At 41.6% G+C, this 25989-nt stretch overlaps 1 protein-coding gene across 1 annotated transcript; it reads left to right on the top strand.

The window, feature by feature from the left end:
- Nucleotides 1–695: 695 nt before the first annotated feature.
- Nucleotides 696–22592, top strand: kcnt1a (potassium sodium-activated channel subfamily T member 1a; the record flags this gene model as incomplete). Its single annotated transcript, XM_079178789.1, has 31 exons — nucleotides 696–893; nucleotides 2293–2460; nucleotides 8321–8400; nucleotides 8690–8831; nucleotides 9127–9174; nucleotides 9392–9440; nucleotides 9658–9717; nucleotides 9992–10066; nucleotides 10212–10295; nucleotides 10728–10822; nucleotides 11506–11686; nucleotides 11772–11936; nucleotides 12039–12175; nucleotides 13789–13852; nucleotides 14016–14124; nucleotides 14242–14350; nucleotides 15443–15592; nucleotides 16136–16365; nucleotides 16479–16695; nucleotides 17425–17530; nucleotides 17664–17836; nucleotides 19089–19160; nucleotides 19391–19525; nucleotides 19706–19817; nucleotides 19995–20096; nucleotides 20339–20422; nucleotides 20516–20644; nucleotides 20997–21285; nucleotides 21396–21458; nucleotides 21549–21633; nucleotides 22475–22592. The coding sequence occupies exons 1-31, from the start codon at nucleotides 715–717 to the stop codon at nucleotides 22590–22592; spliced, it is 3810 nt and encodes a 1269-aa protein (XP_079034915.1). The 5' UTR covers nucleotides 696–714.
- Between the last annotated feature and the right edge of the window lie 3397 nt (nucleotides 22593–25989).

Below are 25989 nucleotides of genomic sequence, written 5' to 3'. Positions count from 1 at the left end.
CATTTAGCTGATAATGCATCTGCACTTTTAAGTATTTTGAATGCAGGATTTAACATGTAATGCAGTGTTTTTTTTACATTGTTGCATTTTTTCATTACTTAAATAAAGGCTCTGAAGCTGCAACTGATTATGTTAATTTGCGTTTGACATGGTTGCACATAATAAAAATAATGTTTTATAAACTAGCACTCTGATAAATAATAACCTTTAAAAGCTGGTAATGTCATTGTGAGAGTGGTTCTTTTTGTGTTTATTCATCACATGGTTGTATTCTCCATATTAGGCTGAAAAGTCTTTATCAAAATGTCACCATTCCCATTTAAACTTCAGATTTCCCTTCCAGAGAGCCTCCAACAGATGGTGCTAATCTCTCTCTCTCCTCAGTGAACATTCAACATGTATGTCATTAGGTGTACCGACGGAAAGCTGTCATCACCGGTATGCTGACTTGCTGCAGACCTGTCTTCTGCATCTCCAACAAATATGTAATATTAGTTTGATTTAATCTGCATCTTTCAGCTCGTCTGTGTTAAAGCCAGTTGCCAATTTGCTCGCAGTCTCTTTATGTGCGTTGGCTGAAAAAACTCTTCCAAGGTGCACCTGAATAGGTGAGGGGGGGGGGGGGGGCATCCATCCAACACACAGTGAGACATCAGCCGGGCTTTTAGAAGAGCGCGTCCTTCTCTCCGGGTGTACACTCCCATTTTTGGGCAGATGCACCCTCCGATGCAATTAACCCAGGGAGACGACTTTGTCAAGGGGGACTCGTCGCCGACCACCGCAGCTCTCCAGTCCGACGGCAGCGCCGGATCTCCGGCCAAAATGTGCAGTGAATGTTACGTGAATCAGACATTTGTGCACGATGACGGGACCGTGAACAACCACAAGCCACGGTAAGAGAGACGAGCAGCAACAGAACCAGAACAAGTAAGGAGGCAAACTTCTATCCGATTATAGTGACACATAACTTACTTTTAGTGCTTTTGATTAATAATAATTTTAAAAAACAGTGGAAAGTGCTAAATATCTTTATGTTTTATGACATTTGAATATTTTTTTATTCAGTTAGTTTTGGTGATGTGTGTAAACGTGCTGATTTTTAGTTTGTATCAGTGTTTGTTTTTTCCAGTGCTCCATCCTTCAGTTTGCTCATCATTGTTCAGCTGTTCATTGTCTCAGCTTTCAGTATTCACTGCATCTGTGTGTCTTTAATTACTTTTCAATAAAAAATATTGTGTTAAATTCTATATTGAAAGTACAAAAGAAGACGAACAGATGTGTTGTTAAATTACACACCAGGTCAAACCATAAAAGCTCTCAACATGTTTCCTTCTCCGCTCTGTTCACTCAGATGTCTTAAATGATGCGTGAGCTCAACTGCGTTTTATGAGACATGGTGCTCTTTGCTGTTGGCTTATGTTTGGTTTAGTTAGATGGATGGGTTTCACCAAGCCACACATGGGAAATAAACCCATCATCTTTTATGCAATACGTTTGACAAGCTTAATGAAAGGCTAGAGCAAACAGGCAGACAGTGATAGAGAGGAGAGCAGAGAAATGAAGGAAAGAGCGGTTTGGGGCTTTACTACACTGTCTCTCTCTCTCTAGATTGTATTATGTGTTTAGCTTCTTCTTCTTCTTCAGTGGAAGAGACTGTAAAAAAGCACCTGTCTTCAACCAGGAAAATGTCACACCACTCACACTTAATTTGAATAATAAAATACAGCTGTTACACCTCCCTGTGATGAGTAACCACAGAGATAATATGCCAACACGGTTTATGATTTGATATTAAGTTGAATCTGTGTCTGGAATCTAGAATCCTACGTAACTTAAACAGAAGGAGCATCAGCTAAACACACTTTAAAATGCATCTGCAATGTAGTAAAGCAGTTGGTATGCATAGTGTTTTAGATGAACATATGTTGGCTGGTTGTACTTTTTATTGTCTGTCTGCACTTCAAGATGTTTGAGCAGCTCACATTACAGAACAAGCTGCCAACAGACAGCTGAAGCCTAAACGACTGATTAGTCATCAAAGCTATCTGTGGAGAGTGAAATACCTTTTTTTGTCTTATTTTCTCTAACCCATACTCTTCTGTATCAGTCCGCCACCTGCACGTTTCAATCCCATGTTTCCTTTCCTTGCATCCTCTCCTTCTCCCTGTGCTCCATGTTCCTTTTCCACATTTCTTGCCCTTCCACCTCCCTTCACGCTTGCACTTTGCCTCCTTTTCTCCCTTCATTTCCCTTCTGCTTCTTTACTCCTCTCCTCTCCTCTCCGTCCTCCAGCTCCTCTCCGGCACCACTCCAGACCAACACCAACAGCAGCGGGGTTATCTTAGACATCTCCACTCTTAAGATGGAGCAGCAGGAGAGCGAGGAGGTGCCGCCGCTGCCGCTCCGCTTCCGCTTCAGAGACCTGCTGCTCGGGGACCAGAGCTTCCAGAATGATGACAGGTAGGCAGCAGTGCGGACGTGTGGAGGAGTGGTAACCCACAGCAGGAATGTTGATCAGCGCTGTTTTGACACGATCAGAGACAGAAACATCACATTCAGTTTTTTGACGGTCCAAAGGGGGAAAAGTGCAAAATTGTGAGAGACATGCTAGAGTTTGACTATCAGATAAACAATACTGTTAACACAGTCCAGTGACCTTTTGTTCAGATGTATCCCCACAGTCCCATCAGATATAACTCAAGCACCCCTTTCAACCATTTATTCAGTAACTGTTTCACCTGTTCATCCAAAACGTTTAGCTGTTTTGACCGTTTATCCTTTACCTTTACCTAACTGATGGCTAACGTCTCTGCTCACTTGCTGACTAGTTTTTATGCATTTCTCAACTTGTAGTGTTCAGGTGTTAAAACTGACACAATTAGTGGATTTTTTATTTATTATTCAAATTATAATTTCTATTTTTTAAAGAGCTGAGCTTCTCACAATCTTTCCATGTACCTCCATCGACAGAAAATGAAAAGGCAACTACTTTAATAATCAATTCATTTTTTAAAAAGTCTAATTTTAAGAACAAAACATCCTCTTTACCTCATTAGATAGTGATAGTGAATTAGATAATTTGGGGTTTTGGACTGTTGGTTGGACAAAACGAGACATTTAAAGATATTATCTCAGGATCTAGAAAAATTGTGGTTGGCATTGTTATGCTATAAACTATAAACGCCAGCTATAAAAACCAAAACGTTTAATCACGGTAAAAATGAATCATTGATACCAAATTGGTTGCAGTTCTAACACTCGATGAAGGATTTCTAACCTCAACATTACTAAATTGCAAATACTGCGACAAAGAAGGAACACTTGGCTGTGTGATTTCTTTGCATTCTTTCAAAAACACTTTTATTTTGACCAGTGGACGTCCGTTCAGCTCTCTTGCTCATCTCCTGCTGCTCTCACCTATAAGTGCAGATTGCCAGATTGCCTTTTTTTTTACAGTTGACAAATTAGCATTCAATCCCACCTTTTTGGCACGGCACTGTGCATGGAGTGTTTACCTTGTCTACCCCTAGTAGTCTTAAATTATACAAGAGCATATAAAAGCACAGTTTGAAGTGCTTTCTAAGCCGGTTATGGGGTGTAAGAGGTGTTTGCTTTGGAGATCTTCAGACTGGAAAGAGGAAATGAAGCGTGGCAGAGTTGATGGTGCTGTCCATGGTGCTGAAAAAGAAGGCATTTCTGAACCACTGTGTTTTTGTGAAGCAGGCAACGTGTGTGTGTGTGTGTGTGTGTGTGTGTGTGTGTGTGTGTGTGTGTGTGTGTGTGTGTGTGTGTGTGTTTGATACATTCCCACAAGAATGTATTGAAATACTTTAAAAAGTCTGACTTGAAACACATTGTTCAGCAACAACACTGTGGCCTATTTCACAGTAAGAATTTGAAATGAGATCAGTCCCTCTGTTATCTACCTTTCCTCTTCCTTACTGTCTCCTCTTTTACCTTCAGTTCGACTCTGTTGCAGCATCCGAGCTCAATAGACGAGATCAGTAACAGTCTTTGTTTTCGTCTTGGGATTCAAAACGGTGCTCCAGCAAGAATTAAGCGTTTAAAACAAAGCGAGTCAAAAAATAACTTGAAAAAGAAAACGTGTCATTGTTTCTGTTATTGCAGTGGTCTGAAAGAGGGCTGCATTTTAAACAATCTAAAGCAGTTATAGTTGTATGCTCATATTTGCTTTTCCTAAAGATACGTATTCAGCATGTAAGCCTGGGTTCTGCCAGATGGACCTCAGGAGAGTGATGATCAAATGTAATTTTAGATGTGATCACAGCAGCAGCAAACCTTTGAGACCGCGAATGCTGTTTGTAATATTTGACACATCTACTCGACGAGGAAAAACAACGAGTTCTGCCAATGCTTTCAGTCAGATGTGACCTTTCCCCAGCTGTCCTTGCAACCACCACTGTTTTCTCTCCTCCATAAAGCTGTCTACATTTCCAGCTCCTATTTAGATGGTTATTATCACTTTTCTGCTCTTCTGCTGCAAATCCAGCTGTCCTCTGTCCCCGGGAGATACGGTTGTTAGAGGTGACGGATTATCGGCGGTCAGCCTGCAGCCTTGTGTGACTGCGAACTCCTAAATGTCACATCTTCCCAGGGATCACCCATTGTTAAAGGTTCCTTTCTCAAAGTCAGGCTTGAGAAGAAACACACAGAAGCATGTTTGCACAGTATTGTCAAACTATATCAGCCATATATGAAGTGGTGCAGTCTTTCTCTCAGGCCCACTCCTTCGTTTGTACATTCCCTTTCATCTGTTGTTCCGCTTTCTGCCACCTACAGTCCAAGTCACTTTGTTTGTCACATCTGTTCCTTTTTGAATGTCTTCATAATTCACACCTAAGTGAAGTCTTTCTGAGATAAACTGCGATGCATAAATGCGCAATGCATAAATGCTCAATGCATAAATGCGTAATGCATAAGTGAAAATCTCACATATTTTACAGACAGGAGTTATGGCGTTGGGGTCGGAAAGCCGCGTTGAGTGTCTCCACCAGCGTGGGCGAAAAAGAGGTTGAAGTGGAGTGGCCTTTTCCGGGTATTTTCAAAAAGCACTGACTCATGGAGGTCATCTATAAATTACTACTTCAGACTCTTCAAATTAAGAGAAGACAAAAAGGTGGGAGGGATGCAGAAGAGAGAGAGAGAGAGAGAGAGAGCATTGTTCTACGTTCTTTTTGTCTGCCTTTTCTCAAATCCAAAAAGAAAGAATCTCTTTTTTCCAGTCGTCTCTCAGTTGTGGCAGTAAAATCACATTTACCACAATCACCAGCAGAGCTTTCTCTTGACAGATGAGCAGAAAGACAGACGCCTGACTGGGGGCTTTGTTGCTGTAACACCACAAGGCTTCAGATGACACATAAATAAAAGACAAATCAGTGTTTCTCTGCAGCGCATCCATCGGAACATTCCTCCGGTATGTGCCACAGTGAATGTTTGCAGCTTAGTCAGGAGCTGCTGGAGAGGACCATGCTGCAGCATCATTTAGGGTTATTCCTGTCATAGCAATGTTGCTGTGGCAACAGGCCCGCGCGCACGAGAGAGGAAGAGAGAGAGAGAGAGATTATATACATTTCTAAAAATATTCCAATAAGCACTTCAGTCATCACAATAAAGGATTAATCAAACACAGATTTGTCTTTGAATTCGTTTTGTTTTAGCTTCGTTGTGTTGCTGCTCGTTTGGATTGTTTTCCCTCCAAAATTAATTCAGCGACCAACACAGTTTAGTGCCGTGTTGTTTCAGAGCTGCGGGGAGGCGCGTTGGTCAAGAAGCTTATAATCTGACTGCACGACGCAGCCACAGGTGTCTTCCAGCGCAATGGATCCGAGAATTATCATCCCAACCTGGGGCAATCCGACCGTGGGGACGTGGAGGCCGGACCCGTTTGGGGGCGATGCCGGGCAGAGGTAGGGCCACGTGGAGCCTCTTAAGTGGTAATCTCAGTGGAGTGGTGCAGGACGCGAGGGTAGGCTACTGCACTTTGAGGCGTTTTTATTGTTGGTATTTGTTTTTATTTTTCAACGGAGACACATTGTGCAATTGCAATTATGCAAGAAGTGTTCAGAGAGACGGTGGAGGAAGCGCTCGCTCTGACCAATATGAGCGCGCCCAAAAACTGCTGAGATGCACAGAAATGCCTGCGTGTTTATTCATTTAGCGTGACCTGAAACTCTGTTTTTTTATTTTATTAATTAACATTACCGCTGTGGTATAAAGTAACGATTGTGATGATCGGTTCATTTTCTAATCTTTTGGTTCTTTAGGTGTCAGAAAAGAGGGGAAAAGGACTTATTGCAATGCGTTGTTATTTAGCGACCAACATTTCAAAAAGATCTATAATTCACTGTCATTGAACACGAAAAGAAAACCAGAAAATATTCGCACTTGAAAAGCAACAAGCACTGACTTTTGTAAAAAATAAATTGAAGGAGAAATAAGTCCATATTTCATACTGTGGTAACTTTTCTAGCCTTTGATTAATAGTTTCAGCTCTAATAGAAATACTTTTATAACAACTTCCACGATGAATTAATCTCTCAATTAATAGTTTGCTTTATAAAATGTTGATCACAATTTGTATTTCTTTCTATTGCTTATTTTGTCCAGCCTACAGTCCAAAACCAAAAAGATATTCAGTTTACTCACACAGAAGTGTTTAATGAAAATTAACCATTTTTTGAATAGTTGCTAAAAAGTACTTTTCTGCCAACTGACTAATCCATCGATACCAATCATGTTCCTGTTGAGCTATTGACCGAATTATTTAAGCTCTATAAATAAAAAATGCTTTCATGATCAGACATTTTACCTATTTGCATTGAGAGCAACAGGTCGTTCTCTGGTGTTGATTAACACCTCCTGGTGAGTTGATTTGATAAAAGCAGGCCTGTTCCAGAGCAGCAAGATGATTGCACTTGCAGATCTTTTCCAATCCAGATCTAATTACTCCCAGAGCGCCTTATTGCCTGAAACTTCGATGTGACGCGCAGTATGACTAATGTCAGATCTCCTTTCCTAGTAATTGTGTGCTCAACAGGAGCTGATTAAGGGTCATTACTTGTGTGTGTGTGTGTGTGTGTGTGTGTGTGTGTGTGTTTGTGGGTGGGTGGAGGGATGAGACAGACAGAGAGCAATCTGTAGGACCCTTCTGTGTTACAGACAACCCTCAGTTGAAGTGCCTTCACCTCCAGAGCCCCTCTCTGCCCTGCTGTTTGCCAGATGTGACAGCTGTTTTCAGATTTCATCATTAGTGTTCCTCTGTTGCGTCTCGCTGGTGCAGCTTTATCATTGTGCAGACTTGAAATGGCTGCAGCAGTGCACTCCGAAGGATCTCTGCGCATTCCAACAACCCACACTGCCTTTTCCTTCTCACTGTGAACCTTTCAGCCACATGCTGAAACTTGGGATTAGTGCAGCAGCAGGGTCACAGCCTCACGGGCTTTCAAACCGTCCTCGAATTCTTCTAATCTCCCTCATGCTTGCACTCTGTCTATTCATTTGTACCTCTCTGCACTCTCTTCTGCAGGCAGTACTGTGAAGACTATAACAGGCTTTGTAAAGATTTTCGGTGTGTTGCCAAGCTACCGTATGAGTTGCGCTTGTTCTCTCTGACTGACTCTCCCACTGGGCTTTGATCTGTTTTATAAATCAACATCCAACATGTAGCCCATTGGTTCACAATTAATTAGTATTTCTTTACCCACAAGAAAGTTACTCCTGATGGCTCACGTAAAACCTAATTTATGTGCGCCATAGCCTGAAGAATGACATGATCGGAAACCTTATTTTACTTTATTTCAACAAGAAAGTTTGTTGTCACTTGTTTCACAGTTTATTCTGAAATTGCATAATAGCAAAATGTCTAAATAGGATTGCCATTTTGAATATGACTTTATCTCCGCCAGGCATAAAGCCTGTGGGGAGATTATGTGTTCGGTCGTGTGTGTGTGTGTGTGTGTGTGTGTGTGTGTGTGTGTGTGTGTTCGTGTGTTCGTGTCCACAGCTAAGCTTGCATCCCATCAGCCTAATATTTTTTATATATAGTTATGACTGTGCACTCAAGGAGCGCTTGAAATGCAGAAAAGTTCTGCACGGTTCAACCCTGTCTTTTCAAGTGGGAAATAAAATCGGAGCCGGATAATTACCAAACTCTCCTCGGGCAGATGATTATCATTATGAATATTCATGCTGTGTAAAACATGTTAACATTCAAAACTGCTCTGAAAAACATCTGCGTGGCTCTTTCTGTTTGTGCTGCGGATTCTTGTGTGACGGTTCCTCTCCTTGTCTTCCCTGTTAGGGTGCAGGTGGAGTTCTATGTGAATGAAAACACCTTCAAGGAGCGTCTGAAGCTCTTCTTCATCAAAAACCAAAGATCCAGTAAGTGGGTGGTGCAGGTCATCTTCTCACTCACCTAAATTGGCTGTTGCTTAATTGAAAGGCTCCATTAAAAGTCAAGTAAATAAAAGCAAAACCGACAAATTTGTGCCAAATGAGAACCAGATGCATATAGAAGAACATGTGTCTTGCACTCACTTACTGTAAATCATCAAATGTAACTACTTGAACACACTGATGTTGCTTATGAGTATCGATTAATCCCATTGGTGCTGTAGCGTTGTTTGTAGTGAGTATTTGTGTGGAAGACGGGTCCCTCTTTTGCCTTTAGGCCTTCGAATTCGCGTGTTCAACTTCTCCCTGAAGCTGCTCACCTGTCTGCTGTACATCATCCGAGTGGTCACAGATAACCCCGGTCAGGGCGCCAGTCACAGCGCAGGACAGCAAAGCGCTTCCAGTGGCAACGTCAAATGGTTTGTCTATTGTCACCGGAATCACTTACAGTACAAATGAAGCAATGGCAATACAATGCCACAAAGTGCAAAGAGATTAAATAAATGCAGCTGTTTTAAGTGCTCTTAGAAATTACACAACCATCAATCGACATCTTTAAATAAATGCATTTTCATTTTTAGTCCAACGGTAAGCATTTTACAAATAAAAGTTAGAAAACATTCAGTTTTAGGTATAAGACAGGAGATGATTTAACAGACTGATGGATGTAAAATCTAATCTAATAACTTTTTTTTGTTCCTCACTATTCTGCAGTGTTGACTGCCAGTGGAACGGATCAGTGCAGGACAGAGAAATTAACTGGTAAGCAGCAGAAGGTGTGATTCCTGTCAATAGGCCTCCTTTAGTAGAAAATGATTATAGCCTTTGGTGAGAGCGACGTTCAGCTACAACAGCTGACAACTTGATCATCTGCAAGTCTTTTCGTGACTGTATCTATCTCCCTATAATAATAATAAATTCTTGACTGGTGGAGAGGATCTTTATGGTTGGGGTTACTGTTGTGCGCTCTGCTTTACAGGGAGTTGATCTTCTGGGTGGACAGAAAAGTTCCTGTCTGGGCCATCCAAGTGAGTCACAACAGAATAAAAATGTATTTAAACAAGGACAACTTTTATAAACTGAAGTATATGAACGGAGGTGATTAAATGTGAGAGCACAGGTGCTTGACAAACACGGTGAAAACACCGTGGATTTAATTATCAGAGGATTATTTCTGAAACGATCGCTCTGTTGTTATTAATTCATGAGCTTGTGTTCATTATTCCCTGTTTTCGGTTTGCGCAGGTGATTGTAGCCATCATTAGCTTTCTGGAGACTATGCTACTGATGTATCTGAGCTACAAGGTAAGACACTAAACAAATACACAGAGACAGCAAGCATGTCAGCAATACAGTCTGTGAGATTGACAATCCATAAGTGGTGTAATTAGACAAAGTCATTTATCACAGCTACATTAGATGATAATTACAGGATCTGGTTGAGGTGAAGGATGAAGTGGTCACGGAAAGTGACAGACTACAATTAAGATCTGCATCTCTGACTGCGGTGACTCACTGTCTATTGTGTGCTCACAAGTAAAACCGTTACAACGTCTCTGCATCTTTTTTTTAATTTAAGGGGAACATTTGGGAGCAGATATTCCAGGTGTCCTTTCTTCTGGAGATGATCAACACAGTTCCCTTCATAATTACGGTAAAACCTTTACCACAAGTGAAGTACTCTTTATCTCCCAAAAGTTATCTACCGGTACATCTTTTAGTTAAGTGAAAGTCCTGCATATAAACCTTTACTTCAGTAAAGGCACAAAAGTATTAGAAATGTCTCACTTTCTCCTCAGATCTTCTGGCCCTCAATAAGAAACATCTTCATTCCCGTGTTTCTCAACTGCTGGCTAGCCAAGTGTGCTTTGGAGAACATGATCGTGAGTGAAAAGCATTAACTTCAATTGTTTCTGTTAATGACTTGTTTTCAATCAACGTTTGAATGGCTTCGTTAAGACAAGACACTTCATGCTCACAGTCGTATTGCAGCTGGTGTTGACCACAACGCATCAGTCTCCTGCTTTGGTTCTGCTCTGGTTGTGAGCACCCTGGAGGTTTCCCCACGGGGGGGTTGTCTGCAACCCTCTCTGCGTTTTATCCCGTTGTTCTGTATTTCATGCTGCTCAGCTGTATTGCTGCAACAGGAAGCATCCAAGAGCATAATGTCATCTCATATCTAAACTAATGATGTGAGTGCTTCCTGACAGAACTGGCATCAATGATCAGAGAAAACATTTGATAGATGCAAGTTTATGTCCTTCTTTTCTATGAGTATAGTTCATATGTTAAAGTACGCTGTCGTTATCGGGTAGAATGATGTCCACAGAGCAATTCAGAGGACCAACTCTGCGATGTTCAACCAGGTCCTCATTCTCATCTGCACCCTGCTCTGCCTGGTCTTCACTGGGTGAGGCTGCTTCTTAACGTTTTTCTTTAACCGTTTAAGTCTTTTCCATCATTCTTTATGAATTAAACCTCTCTGTGGAAGTTGTAATGTTTTATCTGTATCAACACCTCAACTAGAAAGGGATATGATGGTGTACATATGTGTGTAGCTTAGCATCAGGTGGCGGCTATCCAATCTCAGCATTATAAAAGCAATAAGGAACATTGGCAAACGTAACAGTAAATGTTTGTGACACTTACATTGTGTCACAAACAAGTTTCCTTGAAAGAAAGAATTGTGTATTTGTGTATCTGTGTTACACTTCCAATTAATTACAAATGCTGATGTAGCGTAAGCTTGAGTGTAGTTCACTGGAGGTGTGTTGGACATGAAAAAATTTGATTTTTTTGATTTAAGGAAAACAGACTTAAATTAATAATAAAACCATTTTTATTTGGGTTTAAAAAAAGGAGGGGCTCTTTAAAGGAACTTCCTTTATATTACCAAAAATGTTTCGGAAATGAAGTTATTTTTGCAATACATTTTAACTACGCAAACAACTGTATTACATATAGATACGTTCCATCATACGTTTTGACTAATGAAATAGCCTATCACTGCTTTATGTGAATAGTACATGGTCGTCATTAATGCTGGCATTGTGTTTGTTTGTACACGTGGTTTATCTGACATCTGTTCTGCAGCACGTGTGGAATCCAGCACCTGGAGCGAGCAGGAAAAAACCTCTCCCTCTTCAACTCCTTCTACTTCTGCATCGTCACCTTCTCCACCGTTGGCTTTGGAGACGTCACTCCCCGCATATGGCCCTCCCAGCTGCTGGTGGTCATCATGATCTGTGTAGCTCTGGTGGTGCTGCCTCTGCAGGTGGGAAGATGCTGAAATATTCTTTGGTATACCGTCTGAATGCTTCTTCGTGACTTTTACTCAGTTTACTTGCTGTGTGTGTCAGTTTGAGGAGCTGATGTACTTGTGGATGGAGAGACAGAAGTCTGGAGGGAACTACAGCCGCCACAGAGCGCAGACAGAGAAACACGTAGTGCTGTGTGTCAGTGCACTAAAGATAGACCTGCTCATGGATTTTCTCAATGAATTCTATGCCCATCCCAGACTGCAGGTACAGAACAATCCAATATAATGCTTTATACTGTAGAGTACATATATAGGATGTGAATAGGTCTACAGTGGATACTAAAGTGGTTCTTGTGTCATCTCAAAGGATTACTATGTGGTGATCCTGTGCCCAAGTGAAATGGACCTCCAGGTGCGGAGAGTGTTGCAGATCCCTCTGTGGTCTCAAAGGGTCATCTATCTGCAAGGATCCGTTCTCAAAGACCAGGACCTGCTAAGAGCCAAGTAAGTGACACTGAAACTTCGGTCTGACTGTCGGTCGGTCCACCGCTGTGGTCCAGATTAAAGTCAAATTGATATGATACCCAACAAAATAGCTATACGCATACGTTTGCAAACATAGAGTTCAGGTCCAGTCCAGTAAAGGTCAACTAGGCCCTGGTGACATTGGTTTCATGTGGGGTCAACGTCTGAACATATTTGAGTCAAGTGTTTGGCCAGTGCACCCAGAGTACTAGTTTAAATGGAATCACAGAGCCTCACAGAGCTGCTGGCGTGGCTGTAGACTCTCAGTCTTGTTGCTGCAGTGTGGCTGATGTGCTTATGATTACACTGATCTGCCTAATTGCTATAATAAAAGGTGAAACAAATCATCTTATTTTTAATATCTCTGCTACCAAAAGGCCTACCAGATGGATGACAGATCTTAGTGATTAAACTGAACATTCTGCATCATTTACGGGGAGGAGGATCGGATGGGAGATGTTTACATGATATTCCTGATGCTTTAGTGGAAAGACTACTTTATGGATTCCTTGATGCCCACTAGCTGCATAGCTTTGTCTCAGAACAAATTCTCTTTACTGGATGCTAACATTTAATTTTTTGCACTTTATGCAGGTATAAATAATTGCCTCAAACCATCAGCAGGACATAAATGTCTATTGTCCTTCTGTTCCTTAATGTAGCCCAAATATTCTCTCTTTCCTGTCTGAGGGAATAGGCCTGTCAGAGCAATCGTGTTGCCTCATACTGAGACAACATTGTAATTATTCATTCAAGCTGTGCTAAATTCTTTTAAAGGCTCAGCTTTTTAAATGGACCTCTTTCTCTGACAAAGGCAAACATGATTCACTTCACATTCTTCTGATCATTTTGAGTCATGAAAGGGAAAACATTAACGCAGATGTCAAGCTGTCAACCTGTGCTTCGTCAGGTTTATTTCCGTAGTCTCAATCACACAAAGGCCTCAAAGACTCAGACTTGCATCCAACTGATATTACACAAAAAAGGTAAGTTTACTCGTCATTGTTTGTTACAGTTAATATCTTATTTATCTTACATTTTCAAGTATTATTAATTAATTTATTTTCATTAAATATATCAGGAACTAAAACTTAATTTGAGCATTCTTTGTTTCTCTTATGAGCTTAATAAAAGTGCAATTCAAACAAAATCAAAATAGCTTGTAAAAAATACATAATAGTCCTGTGCAACAGTTGTACCATAAAGTATGGAGCAGCTTATAGCAAACACCAAAGTATTACTTTGATGAAATCGGTTATATAACTTCACTGTAAACATTTTCAAAGGGTTGGGATAGATAGAGCAATTAAATCTGGAGGACTGGGTGTGTGTGTCGCGCTTACATCCCGCGTCTGGCGCTGTTTCAAATCCTCCCACACTTGTTTTGCATTCTGCACCCTCCTGTCTGTGTTAATCATATGCAGAATCGGCTCCACGTTTACAGCACATATACAGTGCAGAGCATTTCAGGTTGATCCGTGTGTGACTGGTCAAAGATAACTGGCGGACTGGAGGTTTATGATTCCTTCCAGCTGTTTTGTATTTAAATAATTTGCCTTTGTTTTTAATGCATTTTGACCTGTTTTTGACAGAATGGATGACGCAGAGGCTTGTTTCATTCTAAGCAGTCGCAACGAGGTGGATCGCATGGCTGCGGTAAGAAGAGCAACAATGAATGAACTCTGTGCCATAACTCTTTACCAATTATGAGTTGTCATTCACTTGTTTACAAACACTCACGTCATTAATGCTGTCAGTCATGGAGACAATTACCAATTAATTAAAGGAGATTACATTATCTTTAACTGTTTTCCCACAGGACCATCAGACCATCCTGAGAGCCTGGGCGGTGAAGGACTTTGCTCCAAATTGCCCACTTTATGTCCAGATACTCAAACCTGAAAATAAGTTCCATGTCAAATTTGCAGGTGGGAGTTTCTAAACTTTAAGTGAACTATTCTTGTATGATTTGTTTTTCACTTATAAAGCACCATTCCTCTTTAACACATGATAAAATGTTCTCTACTACTCGGATCCTTTTTCAGATCATGTTGTGTGTGAGGAGGAGTTCAAGTACGCCATGTTGGCTCTCAACTGTGTGTGTCCTGCCACCTCCACCTTGGTCACGCTCCTTGTGCACACCTCCCGCGGACGGTCAGTAATCTTGCATGCATTTTCAGTCAGAAAGTCCAAAAATTCTTCACATGTTCCTGTCTGCTGATGCATATGGATGTGTCCATTGAACTGGCACAGAGGGCTGAATAAGCACAAGACAAGACAAAAGTGCAAAACTAGCTCATTGTGGAAAACAGCAAGAGGTAAAGAAAGTGCATTCAAACTAAAAAAGACACCAGGCGGCCACCACAGTAAATGGCCTTTTTAGGATTTGCTCTTTGGAAAACAGTGTGAAAAACTCTGGTGGAAATTCATTTTTCACAGCATGCAAATGGATCATTTATAAAAGCTGATGTCGCTGGCTGAGGGCAACCACAATGATGGGGAATAAGAGGGCGATAGCACCTACTGTGTTCCTGAAAACTCTTTAGAAAGCAAAGCTTTGTGTATCTTCATTCGAGAAAAAGCAAAACAGGCTTTTAGATTGCACACATTAATACAAAAGCTGTACATGTAATATGTATTGTAGTTGCCTGTGTATGGGGGAGTATGTTTATGTTTGCATTGCATGTGTGGGCGTCCTTTAGTGCACAAGAGTGATTGAGAGGCATGCAGTTCATCGGGGAGGTTGAGTGGGAAATAGGTTTAAAAGGGACCAAGAGAAATTGATAAGCGTAATGTTTGGTCTTATATATTGAGTTACAGTATGGAAGCCTTGGAGTGTGAAATATTTATGAGTCATCTTGTGTAAATGTTAATAAGTATGTAAACCGCTACCTCAGGGTTGTTCTAAGCATACCGCGCAGGCCATTAAACTCCATCAAAGCGCTTGAGCAATGACAGTAATTATCAGAGATAATTACAATGGGCCTATTAGAGACAATGCAAGTGACTGACACACGGATCAAGATGTCTGCTTTCACCAGAGATCCCACGACACTTGAAGGGCAAAGGGCACGAGACCCCGAGAGCTCTGGAGGGATGCGGCGAGAGAGTTGTGCAATTATGATGAATCCGGAAAAGATGTTCAAGATTAGCACATGAGGCAATTTCCTGACCCTTCAAAAAAGGTATCCGGTTTACTGATCCGTCGTATGTTTGATTGTTTTTTTCCCCCCTGAATGAATGCAGAGAAGGACAACAGTCTCCGGAGCAGTGGCAGAGGATGTACGGATGTTGCTCTGGCAACGAGGTCTACCACATCCGAGTGTGTGACAGCAAGTTCTTTGGAGAGTATAACGGCAAAAGCTTTACGTACGCCTCCTTTCATGCTCACAAGAAGTGAGTTGACATGTAAGCTAAAGCATCTTCTTCAGATGCTGACAAGTTGAAAGTATAGCAAGGCATTTACAGGGGTATCGTCTTGTATAATCAAGTGCTGCAGCAGTGCACAGCTGTTCTTTTGGTTCATCCTAATATTTATTTATGCAGATAAATAAATGCAAAATGAACAACATCATACATTTTTTCAGCTCACTGCAGCAAAATGTGTATATAATTATTGCATGTCCAGACATCACTTCAAGAAATAGTTCGACATTTTAATGCGTATTCGCTTTCTTGCCAAGAGTCTGGGATGTGCGCATGGTACAGTTTGTTACAACCAACAGCTGGTTAGCTTAGCATAGCTTAGCTTAGCTTATCTTAGACTGGAAATGGGCAAATGAGCAAAACATCATGGAGAACATGACCCAAAATGTCGAACCATTCCTTTAAGCCTCAAGTATTAATTCCTAGCGATTAAGTCTAATGTTTACGGCCTTAAATGTAATGTGTTGTCAGATGTTCTTAAGTTTATGCTAACAGCAGCCATGTGACGGGCAGGTACGGCGTGTGTCTGATCGGTATAAAGAGGGAAGACAACAAGAGCATCCTGCTGAACCCCGGCCCGCGACACATCATGGCTGCCACGGACACCTGCTACTACATCAACATCACCAAGGAGGAGAACTCCGCCTTCAACTTCAACCAGGAGGAGAGGAAGGGCCGCACTACCGGGGGCCTCTTCGACGGACCCTCGCAGCTTCCTGTGCACAGCATCATAGCGAGCATGGGTGAGAGAGTGATTGGCTGCTCTTGTTGATGAGAGAGTTCTGGACGGTATTGATGACTTTGATGGCTGGCTCCTTATGTGCGATTTAAAGCTCCCGGCGAATGTAATTCACAGGCACTGTTGCCATGGATCTTCAGAATATGAGTCCGCCTGACGTCTCAGGGGGCAAACTGGTCCCACCTGTAGTGAATGGAACAGGGGGCCGCCGGCCGAGCATCGCTCCAGTTCAGGAGATCGCCGACTCCGCCTCAATTCTGCCGTGTGACCTCCTCAGTGACCAATCAGAAGATGACTCCGTCTTCATAGATGAGAAAGGCCACTCGTCTACTGAGTAAGGTTTCTGTGTCTCTGTACATAAATGCCCGGAGCTTAAAAACCTAAAAAAAAAAACAAGGAGGCAGAGCTAATAACAGGTTATAAAATGCAGTAGGCACAAGTACTAAACAGAAGTTACATGATTGAAATATTACTCAGGTAGAAGTTAGATTTGTTGTGCTGAAAACTACATTCGTAAGTAACTAATTATATATGTTTATATTCATTTATATAATATATTAATATGGATTATTTAAACTGTAAAGTGATTACAATTTGCTTCATCTCAAGAAACTGAAATAGTAACTGAAATACTACTTTTTGAATAGTTTTTGTTGTAATGTTTTATATTAACTGGCTGTTAGTTCTACAGACAGTCAGTTCAATTAATTAATGCTGTTGCATTTCTGGCTGAGCCTAAAATAATTGAAACCTCAGTCATTTAATACATGCTAAACCTGCAAAATGCAAATTAAGCCAACAATCATGCATAATCCAAATGAGTCTAGTTTCTTTACCATTACGCAACCTCCCAGAATATCCGACCCAAACAGACATATTTCCTTGTCTGTTATCATTCTGTGAATACTTTACCCAGCATGCAGTTGAACCTGAGTGCACCCCTAATTTCCAAAGGAACATGAATGAATTAGAGAATTCCAGGAAACACTCATCTGCCTTTTTTTTTTTTTTTTTTTTTAGAAAACACAGTTGTTTTCCATGCTTTTTTTGGATTTGTTTGCAGGTACGTGAAAGGTTATCCCCCTAACTCGCCGTACATTGGGAGCTCGCCCACCTTGTGCCATCTGTTGGCTGAAAAAGCCCCGTTTTGCTGCCTACGTCTGGACCAGGTGGGCAGTCGCCGCTCCAACTTAGTCACTCAATGTCTTACTGCCTCCATCATTACTTCCATCCCTTCCCTCCTCTCTTTGTCCATCACGTCACAGCAAACCTAAAATACCTGTTTTTGTGTTCCTTATCCAGGGCTGCAGGCACAACAGCTTTGTGGACGCTAAGGCTTACGGTTTTAAAAACAAGCTCATCATTGTGTCTGCCGAGACTGCCGGGAACGGCCTTTATAACTTCATAGTGCCTCTCAGAGCTTATTACAGACCCAGGAAAGAACTCAACCCCATTGTCTTGCTGCTGGATAACCCGTGAGTTCACACACACACACACATACACACACACACACACACACACACACACATCGTTTCGTTCCTTCAACCCTCACTCTGTCATTGAACATTTCACGCTGGGAAACATAATGCATGCAAAGAGCTCACGTCAGCCGATCACTTAGGACAAGGCTGTGGAGGTGGAACTCTATTGTCCGTCCCGATGTTCGGTTACTGCTGCCGCTCACAGTGACGGTGTGTTTTAGGCGACAAAGAAAATTAAAAAAAACGCTGCACTCTGTAGCTCCAGACAGTAACCATAGCAACTTGCTTTGCCTTGAACCTGAGTGATATATGTTGCTTCAGGGGAAAGAAAAGGATGAAAATGAGTTCTTTGGAGAACACCAAGCAGGCTTTCATCGACAGCCCTGATGTGTCCCTTTTCAGCCCCCACATGTGAGCTCTCTGGACTCTCATAGAAACACACACATCACAATAAACTCTCTCTCTCTCTCTCTTTATTTCTCTCTCTCTCTCTCTCTCTCTCCCTCCCTCCCTCCCTTAGCGCTGTCACGCAAATACAAACACCCACACACTCTGGTACGCAATTCGAGCATTACGACAGCCTTGGGTCTCTTTTCAGCAGGATTGGGCAGATGCATAAAGTAATGTTGGCGGCGGTGGTGATGGTGGGGGACAGGCGGTAATGAAGCAACAAGTTCTCACTGAGCATACTCAGCACCAGACGGACTCACCCCTCAGCATAAAGACACACCAAGTAGGGAGTTGAAAGTCCACAGAAGCTCCTGAGGACCCGGTACTTACTGTTACTGTACGTCATCACATAGTAAACACGTACGTTCCTAAAGCAGATATAAAGTCTTTTTCAGTGTGTTTAATGTTCACTAGGACGAAAATCGTTGGAGAACCGTTGCTAACTTATCAACCCATCATTTTCCAAAATTCACTGAATTTATTATCTAATACTACGTTTTATGATGTATACCTTTTACATTGAAAACAATGAGGAATAATAAAAGCTTGCCGGGGACAACATCTTCATATTACACAAACACAAAACAGAAACCATTACATCATATTAACATGTATTGTTACGTGTGGTTTTACCCATCTTCAAGGCTTTCTCCAAGTAAGTGGAAAAGTTGAATGTTTCTTGTGTCATCATTTCATGTTCAAACAAATCTTTTTACAAATCTTTTAATAAATGTGTTGTGTGGTTTGGAGTAAAAAGGAACTCAATTTTCTCGATCATACATCATGTTTCCTGTAGGCCAGATAATCACTTTCTTGAGGCCATCTGCTGTTTTCCTATGGTCTACTACATGGCTGGGACCATAGACAAGTAAGACTGTCATATAATAATTGTATATTAGTGTATATTACATTTATCCTTTCATCCTTTCAAATATGTTCAAGAGAAATGTGTACTTTCTTTTGGTTTAATTGTATGTGCAGCATGTAGGCAAATTGGTGTCTGCTGTTGTAATGCTCATTGTTTTGAGTGTGTGTGTGTGTGTGTGTGTGTGTGTGTGTGTGTGTGTGTGTGTGTGTGTGCGTGTGTGTGTGTTTCAGTCTGGACAGCCTCCTGCAGTGTGGCATTATCTACGCTGATAATTTGGTTGTTGTGGATAAAGAGAGTACAATGAGTGCCGAGGAGGACTACATGGCTGATGCCAAAACTATTGTCAATGTGCAGACGATGTTCAGGTAATTCATCTGATTTTATCGTAGTGTTTATCATATATATATCATGACATGGTCTTTATTTTTGTAACATCATTGTGTGCATCTGAGCCTGCACTGGAAAGCAGATTGCTAAAATGATCGTGATGCTCAGTCTCATCCTCTGAGTCTTTCTTTTAATGTCACACACCTCTCTCGTTCCAGGTTGTTTCCCAGTCTCAGCATTATAACAGAGCTTACTCATCCATCCAACATGAGATTCATGCAGTTTAGAGCAAAGGACTGCTATTCACTGGCCCTCTCCAAGCTAGAGAAGGTTAGACATAAAAAGAGGGCTTACAGTCAATTGCATAGTATGAATTATATTCGAGAAGATGTAGAAGATGGTGTGTCTTCTTGCTCTTATTATGTTTGACATTTCCTTCTGACTTTCTACAGTCAGAAAAGTGACTGAGTTGTGTTGTTTTGTGTGTGTCCTGGCTCTCCCCCACAGAAAGAGCGTGATAAAGGTTCCAACTTGGCCTTCATGTTTCGCCTACCCTTCGCTGCAGGGAGAGTGTTCAGTATCAGCATGTTGGACACCCTGCTGTATCAGGTCTGTATACACACCTACAGCTATGCACCTCAAATAACTCTTTTCAAAACAAGAAATGAATGTGTCTTACAGCAGCAGAGAAACAGTGTCACCTGAAGACACGGAGCAGCAGTACCAGCACAAGCCAAAAGTGCCCTCTTGTGTTCAGTCATTGATAGAAAAATGACCCAAGTTTCTTAATGTCTACTGTTTTTTTTGGTTATAAAGTTTAAAAAAGTGCTTTTTTTGTGATTCCATGTCAGTCTTTTGTGAAGGACTACATGATCCTTATTGCAAGGCTGCTGCTGGGGCTGGACACCACTCCAGGATCAGGATTCCTCTGCGCTGTGAGTTAGATAGAAAAAAAGAGAAACGATCTGATACAGTACCATGTTCAGGGTTATCTAACTAATAGTATACTCGTTTATTTTGTGTTCCAGATGAAGGTAACAGAGGAAGATCTGTGGATTAGTACTTATGGCAGACTGTTCCAGAAACTCTGCTCCTCTAGTGCCGAAATTCCTATCGGGATCTATCGGACAGAATCCCACGTTTTCCCGACTTCTGAGGTGAGACCTCTGAGATGATGCTGAACATTGTATCAATCTAAATATCCAGCTTGAATGCAAGAAAGTGTTTATCATTAAAAAAAAAGCTTGTAAGCTTATGTTGAATCCTGTGGGCAACATGAACGTCTGAACCAAATGTAATGACAATCGATCCAGTAGTATTCGAGACATTTAACTCAAAACTACAAATGTCAACCTTGTTGTGGCACAAGGGGGGATGTAAGAGATCACCAAAGTAATTAAGATGAATCCTCTGGGAACCATGAATGTCTGTGCTAAATGCCCCTTCAATCTATCCAATAGTTAAGAACATCCTGGCCGTAAAGGTAACTTCCTGTACCCCCCACCCCAGTCACAGGTGTCAGTCAGTGTTGACGACTGCGAGGACACCAAGGGCGATGAGTCTCGCAGCAATGACCAATCAGATCACCCGCTGCTGAGGAAGAAGAGCATGCAGTGGGCACGACGTCTGAGTAAGAAGAGCGTAAGGTGGCAGGGAGTGAGCCGGGACTCGAGCAAGGACCACGCCCAGCGCATCGCTCAGCAGCGCCTCAACCTCTACCGACGCTCTGAGAGGGAGGAGCTGTCTGAGCTGGTCCGCAACCGCATGAGGCATCTGGGCCTCCCCACCGCCGGATATGGTGAGGACGGACACATCTTAAACTGCTCTGAGCTTTCCTTTTTCCCCAAACGTTCATGTCTTCTTCTGCTTAAAAGTTGGTCTGGTTCTTCATTGAACTGTTGTGTGCAGAAGACCTAACTAACCTGACGGCCAGCGACGTCATGAACAGAGTCAATCTGGGATACCTACAAGGTAAAGATATAAATTAGGATCCTATTGAGATTAGACTAATACCGATGTGACTATTCCAGTTTGCTGATTGGGATGGTGTTTCTGTTTCAGATGAGCAGAACGATCAGCAGAACACCCTGTCCTACGTCCTGATTAACCCTTCTCCTAACACCAGGCTGGAGCTCAATGACGTTGTGTAAGCTTTGTGTTGTGCGTGTGGGTTTGTGTGTTGTTTAGTGCAAATGGTAATCTTGTGAAATTTGAGTCACCACTGCTACTGCTACTGTTTATTTCTCAGCTTTGTCAAAGCTGTCTTATTTGTGGGAGTTATTGCATGTGTAATGCTTTTGCACATTTCATCAGGAAACAACGCAGAATAGAAATGAATCGTGAATACGGATAGGTAAACAAAAAGCATCGCTTTGTCACTACAATTTCCTTTATTCACAATTCACTTAAAAGGACCAGTGTGTAGGATTTAGGGGGATTAATTAGCAGAAATGGAAAACAATATTCATAGCTATGTTTTCTTTCGTGCATAATCACCTGAAACTAAGAATCGTTGTGTGTTCGTTAGTTTAGAATGAGCCCTCCATATCTACATAGGGAGCTGGTTCTATTCCAAGGAGTCCGCCATGTTGTATGTTTCTACAGTAGCCCAGAACGGACAAACCAAACACTAGCAATAGATGGGAGGGGTGGGCAGAGGGGTATTCAGTTGGTTGCAACCTCGATCGATGAAATGACCATAAGTAGTGTAAATAGAATAGCCAGATATTTCCTCCAGGAGTCGCTGGAGACCAAAACAACGCTCAAAGGAGAGTGAATGTTGGGCGTATTTGTGTCGGATGACCAAAAACACGACTTCAAATTGGTAGTGATGATGCTCTGTGTCTACTGGATGTGTAGATAGTTTTAGGAAAGCTCCTGAACACTGAGCTCCCATGTGGCAACTCTTTACAATTGATGCACACGCGTATCTCCTATTTCTATCTGCCCTCTTGCCCTCTTGCCCTCTCTCTCTCTCTCTCTCTCAGGTATCTGATTCGTTCAGACCCTCTGGCTCACGTCCCAGAAGAGCCTCCTGTCCACAGAAGCAGCCTAAAAGAGAGACACGAGTCCAGCACAGACACCAGAGAAGACACGCAGCTCTGATAGCATGCTGACCTTCACTGGTGCATGCCTTCATAATCACCCCCTTTCAGCTTTCATGGGGGTCTTGTTGCGTCCACGCAGGTCCAGCCTGAAAAAGGACAATTTGTGCTACAATGTTCCTGCACTACAGTGTGCAACTGTATTATATGAGTGCCTACTGTCTGGCAGGTGACATTTGATGTCATATGTGACATTTTCATCTTCCTGCAACAGACGTTGTTTGTAAGAAAAGTGTATTCTTCGCTGTGAAAGCTCTCTCGGATGAGCAGTCAGGGACAAGCTTGTTAACAAACAAATTCAGTTGACAGAAGGGATTTGAATCGGGTCCATCACACCTGCAGTGTTGCCCTTGATTACAGCGAGTTGGAGAGATTCACCCAAACAAAAGGATCACAGTGATGGTAGATTTTGTGTCTGCTCTGTTTGGCCGTGGCTCCCTCAGGAAAAGCACAAGTTGAACGTCAAGATTAGGAATTTTGGGACGCAGACTTGTTTGAGATTAACGGAAATCAGATGCACAAATTGTAAATGTCCCTGGGCCATAAACCTATTTACCACCAATCACATACAATCAAGCATAATGTTCAACACTGGGTGACTTAAATAAAAGATGTGCATTGAAGGTTTCCTTTAAAGCTTGTTTTTCGTAGCTGAACCATAGAAGTGTGTTAATCAGTGGTGTAGAGGTCTTAATTAGTAAGGAATGTAAAAACAATGATGCTTACATATGTCTCTCCGTTGTACATGTATGAAGTTTTTGCACTACAAGTGCTCAGTTCAACCCCTTTAACAGGCCGTGCCATATATTCAGTATTGTGCCATAAAGGATTTATTAGATTTGTACTATGTTCGTAATCAGAAAACCTCATTTCACTTTCAGCACTGCTCAGTTAAAGAATGTGCTTTTTAATATACATTTGTGGCTGTTTGGACAAAGAACGCATTTCTAAAATGCTAAAGAATGTTTGACTTTGACTCTTTGACTTCATCCATATTTAAATGTTGGAAATATTTGTACTGTTTTATTTCATTTCAATTTGCACATTAAAGTGCTATATGATGAAAAAAACATATTGAAACTGTTGCCGTCTAATAATTCAGCCACAGTATTGCGAAACGTCTGTTTGTCGGTCATGACTAGAAATGGCAATTTAAAGGAATAGTCTTGGGAGTTTGCTAATATTGTGTCTGTATGCTTACTGTGAAGCTACAGCCAGGAGAACGTTATCTTATCTTAGCAGAAAGACTTGTAATGGGGGAAACGGCTGATGTCACAGTTAACGAAATGTTAAGCAGAAGACTACACGAGTGTAAAGCTGAGCTCTGTAGTAAAATATACTTTATGGAAGGAAAGAAAAGCAAAAGGAGCAATATTTGGTGAAAGAAAAGGAGATGCTGAAGGAAAGCAGGAGGGAGAAGCAAAGAGAGCAGAGGGTGAAAAGATGTGGTGATGGGAAAGAGAAAGGAAGGAGCTGTGTGACTAACAGGTGAGTCACATAACTGGCAATCAAGACTGGAGATGAGGTCTAATCAGGCAACTCAAGTGAAAACACCTATGTGGGTTTTTTTCATGTAGGTGGAGGGGCTTGGTATATTGTGTGGAAGAAAGAAAAGCAACAGCAAGCAGAATATGAGGCAATATGACCTGTGAGCAGGTTAGTGGCTTAATTAATCACTCCCTATGTGCTATATAGTGCTTACTGTCTGACACTTTATTTGAGTGTGAAATGTTTGATCTCGATAGTGCTCTGCTACTACTACAACACTCTGCTGTGTATCCGCTCAGTGATTCGGATCCTTTCCAAAATGTAATATATTCTTCCTTGCTCCCTGTTACACCCTTGCACCAAGTTTCATGGAAATAGGGCCGTTACTTTTTTCTTAATCCTGCAAACAAATAAACAAAACCGCAAACGTCACCTCCTTAGCAGAGGTAATTATGGCCCGAAGAGAAGTCTGAGTGAGGGTATGATTGTCTATAATAATGTATAATAATTTATTTGTGAGTAAGTATCACTTCAACAGTCTAACAAACATGACGATACCTTCCTCCACCACATCCAGAAGATAAAGGGAGAAGGAAGCGAGCAGCAGAGAAATATATACGGATGAATGTAACAAAAAAAGAAGAGAGTGAAACAGGAAGGCAGACGGTAAAGTTAAGAAAAGAGGAGTCTTTAGGAACAGATGCACATACTGTATATAATACAGTGCACACAGACCACTGCCACTTAAGCAAGCACACACACTTCATCAGAAAACATACCGAGTTGTATTTTATTATATCTCTTCAAAATAAATAAACGTAAAATATAACACAATGAAATAAGACTCATAACATCTCTGAAAGCCTGTAACAGAATAAACCTCAAAATAGTGCCTGCTTTTTAGTAAACATAACTTGTACGTGTGACGTACAAAAAATACTACTCAAAAATGTACAAAATGCAGCAAACGAATATCAAGTATTGTGCAGTTCTCCCCGCATCACACCAGCTGCTGACAGTCGGTCACTGCAGGGAAATAACTAGTGTTGAGCGCCAGCAGCTACATTAACATCGTACGTCTCACTAGAATCTAGTGAGAAAGTAATGAGCAGCAAACAGCTCGGTGGCGTAGCTCAGTTCATTTTGGTTCAGCAACATGAGCCAGTCAGGGATCTCAGTTAATACAATATAATGCACTACTGAAAGGTATAATGCACTGAGTCTGAAAAGCGCTTCCTGTTTTGAAATACTAGTACAATTCCCCCCTTCTGTAAAACTTTATTTCTCTTCTGTATCAGCAGCACACAAAGCTCCCAAACAAAACAAACAAAAACAATGTTGCTTGGCTCCATAGTTCTGTTGCCGTTTTAAAGCATAATCGAGAAAGTTGAGAGAACACATTCAGAGCGGGATGCACGAGCGGTGCATCCAGCTCTCCCCTTTCCTTAACACAAAGACTCACGCACCTCCCACAAACACACTTAATAGAAAACGAGACTGGACGTTACCACTCACTAACATCCATTCCATCCTTACATTAAAAAAAGTTAGTTCCATCTTCAAAAAGCACTGACCAGTAGGAGATCCTGGTGAATAATAGGGGGCTCTGTGTGTGGAGCCTGGATTAATCACAGCAGTAGGGTATTTTTTTTGCCGAGCTGAAATAGCATCAAGTGAATGTCCTCCACTGCCTGTAGTTGCACTTGGTATCAGTAGCATGTTTGCTACTGTTAAGTAGATTCAGTGGTATTCGACTTGAGGGTCCATCTCCTCTTCACTGCTACATAAGAATCGGTCCGTCATCAATATTGCCTAATTAATTTAGGACGTACCCACAAATTAAAAGTGTGACATGCAGAATAAAAGAAAATAAACATTCAGACTGACATCTGCATTCTTCGGAACATCTA

The sequence above is a fragment of the Pholis gunnellus genome (genome assembly GCF_910591455.1).
Source record: "Pholis gunnellus genome assembly, chromosome: 18".
Classification (NCBI taxonomy): Eukaryota; Metazoa; Chordata; class Actinopteri; order Perciformes; family Pholidae; genus Pholis; species Pholis gunnellus.
This window is presented reverse-complemented; position numbering and strand designations above follow the sequence as displayed.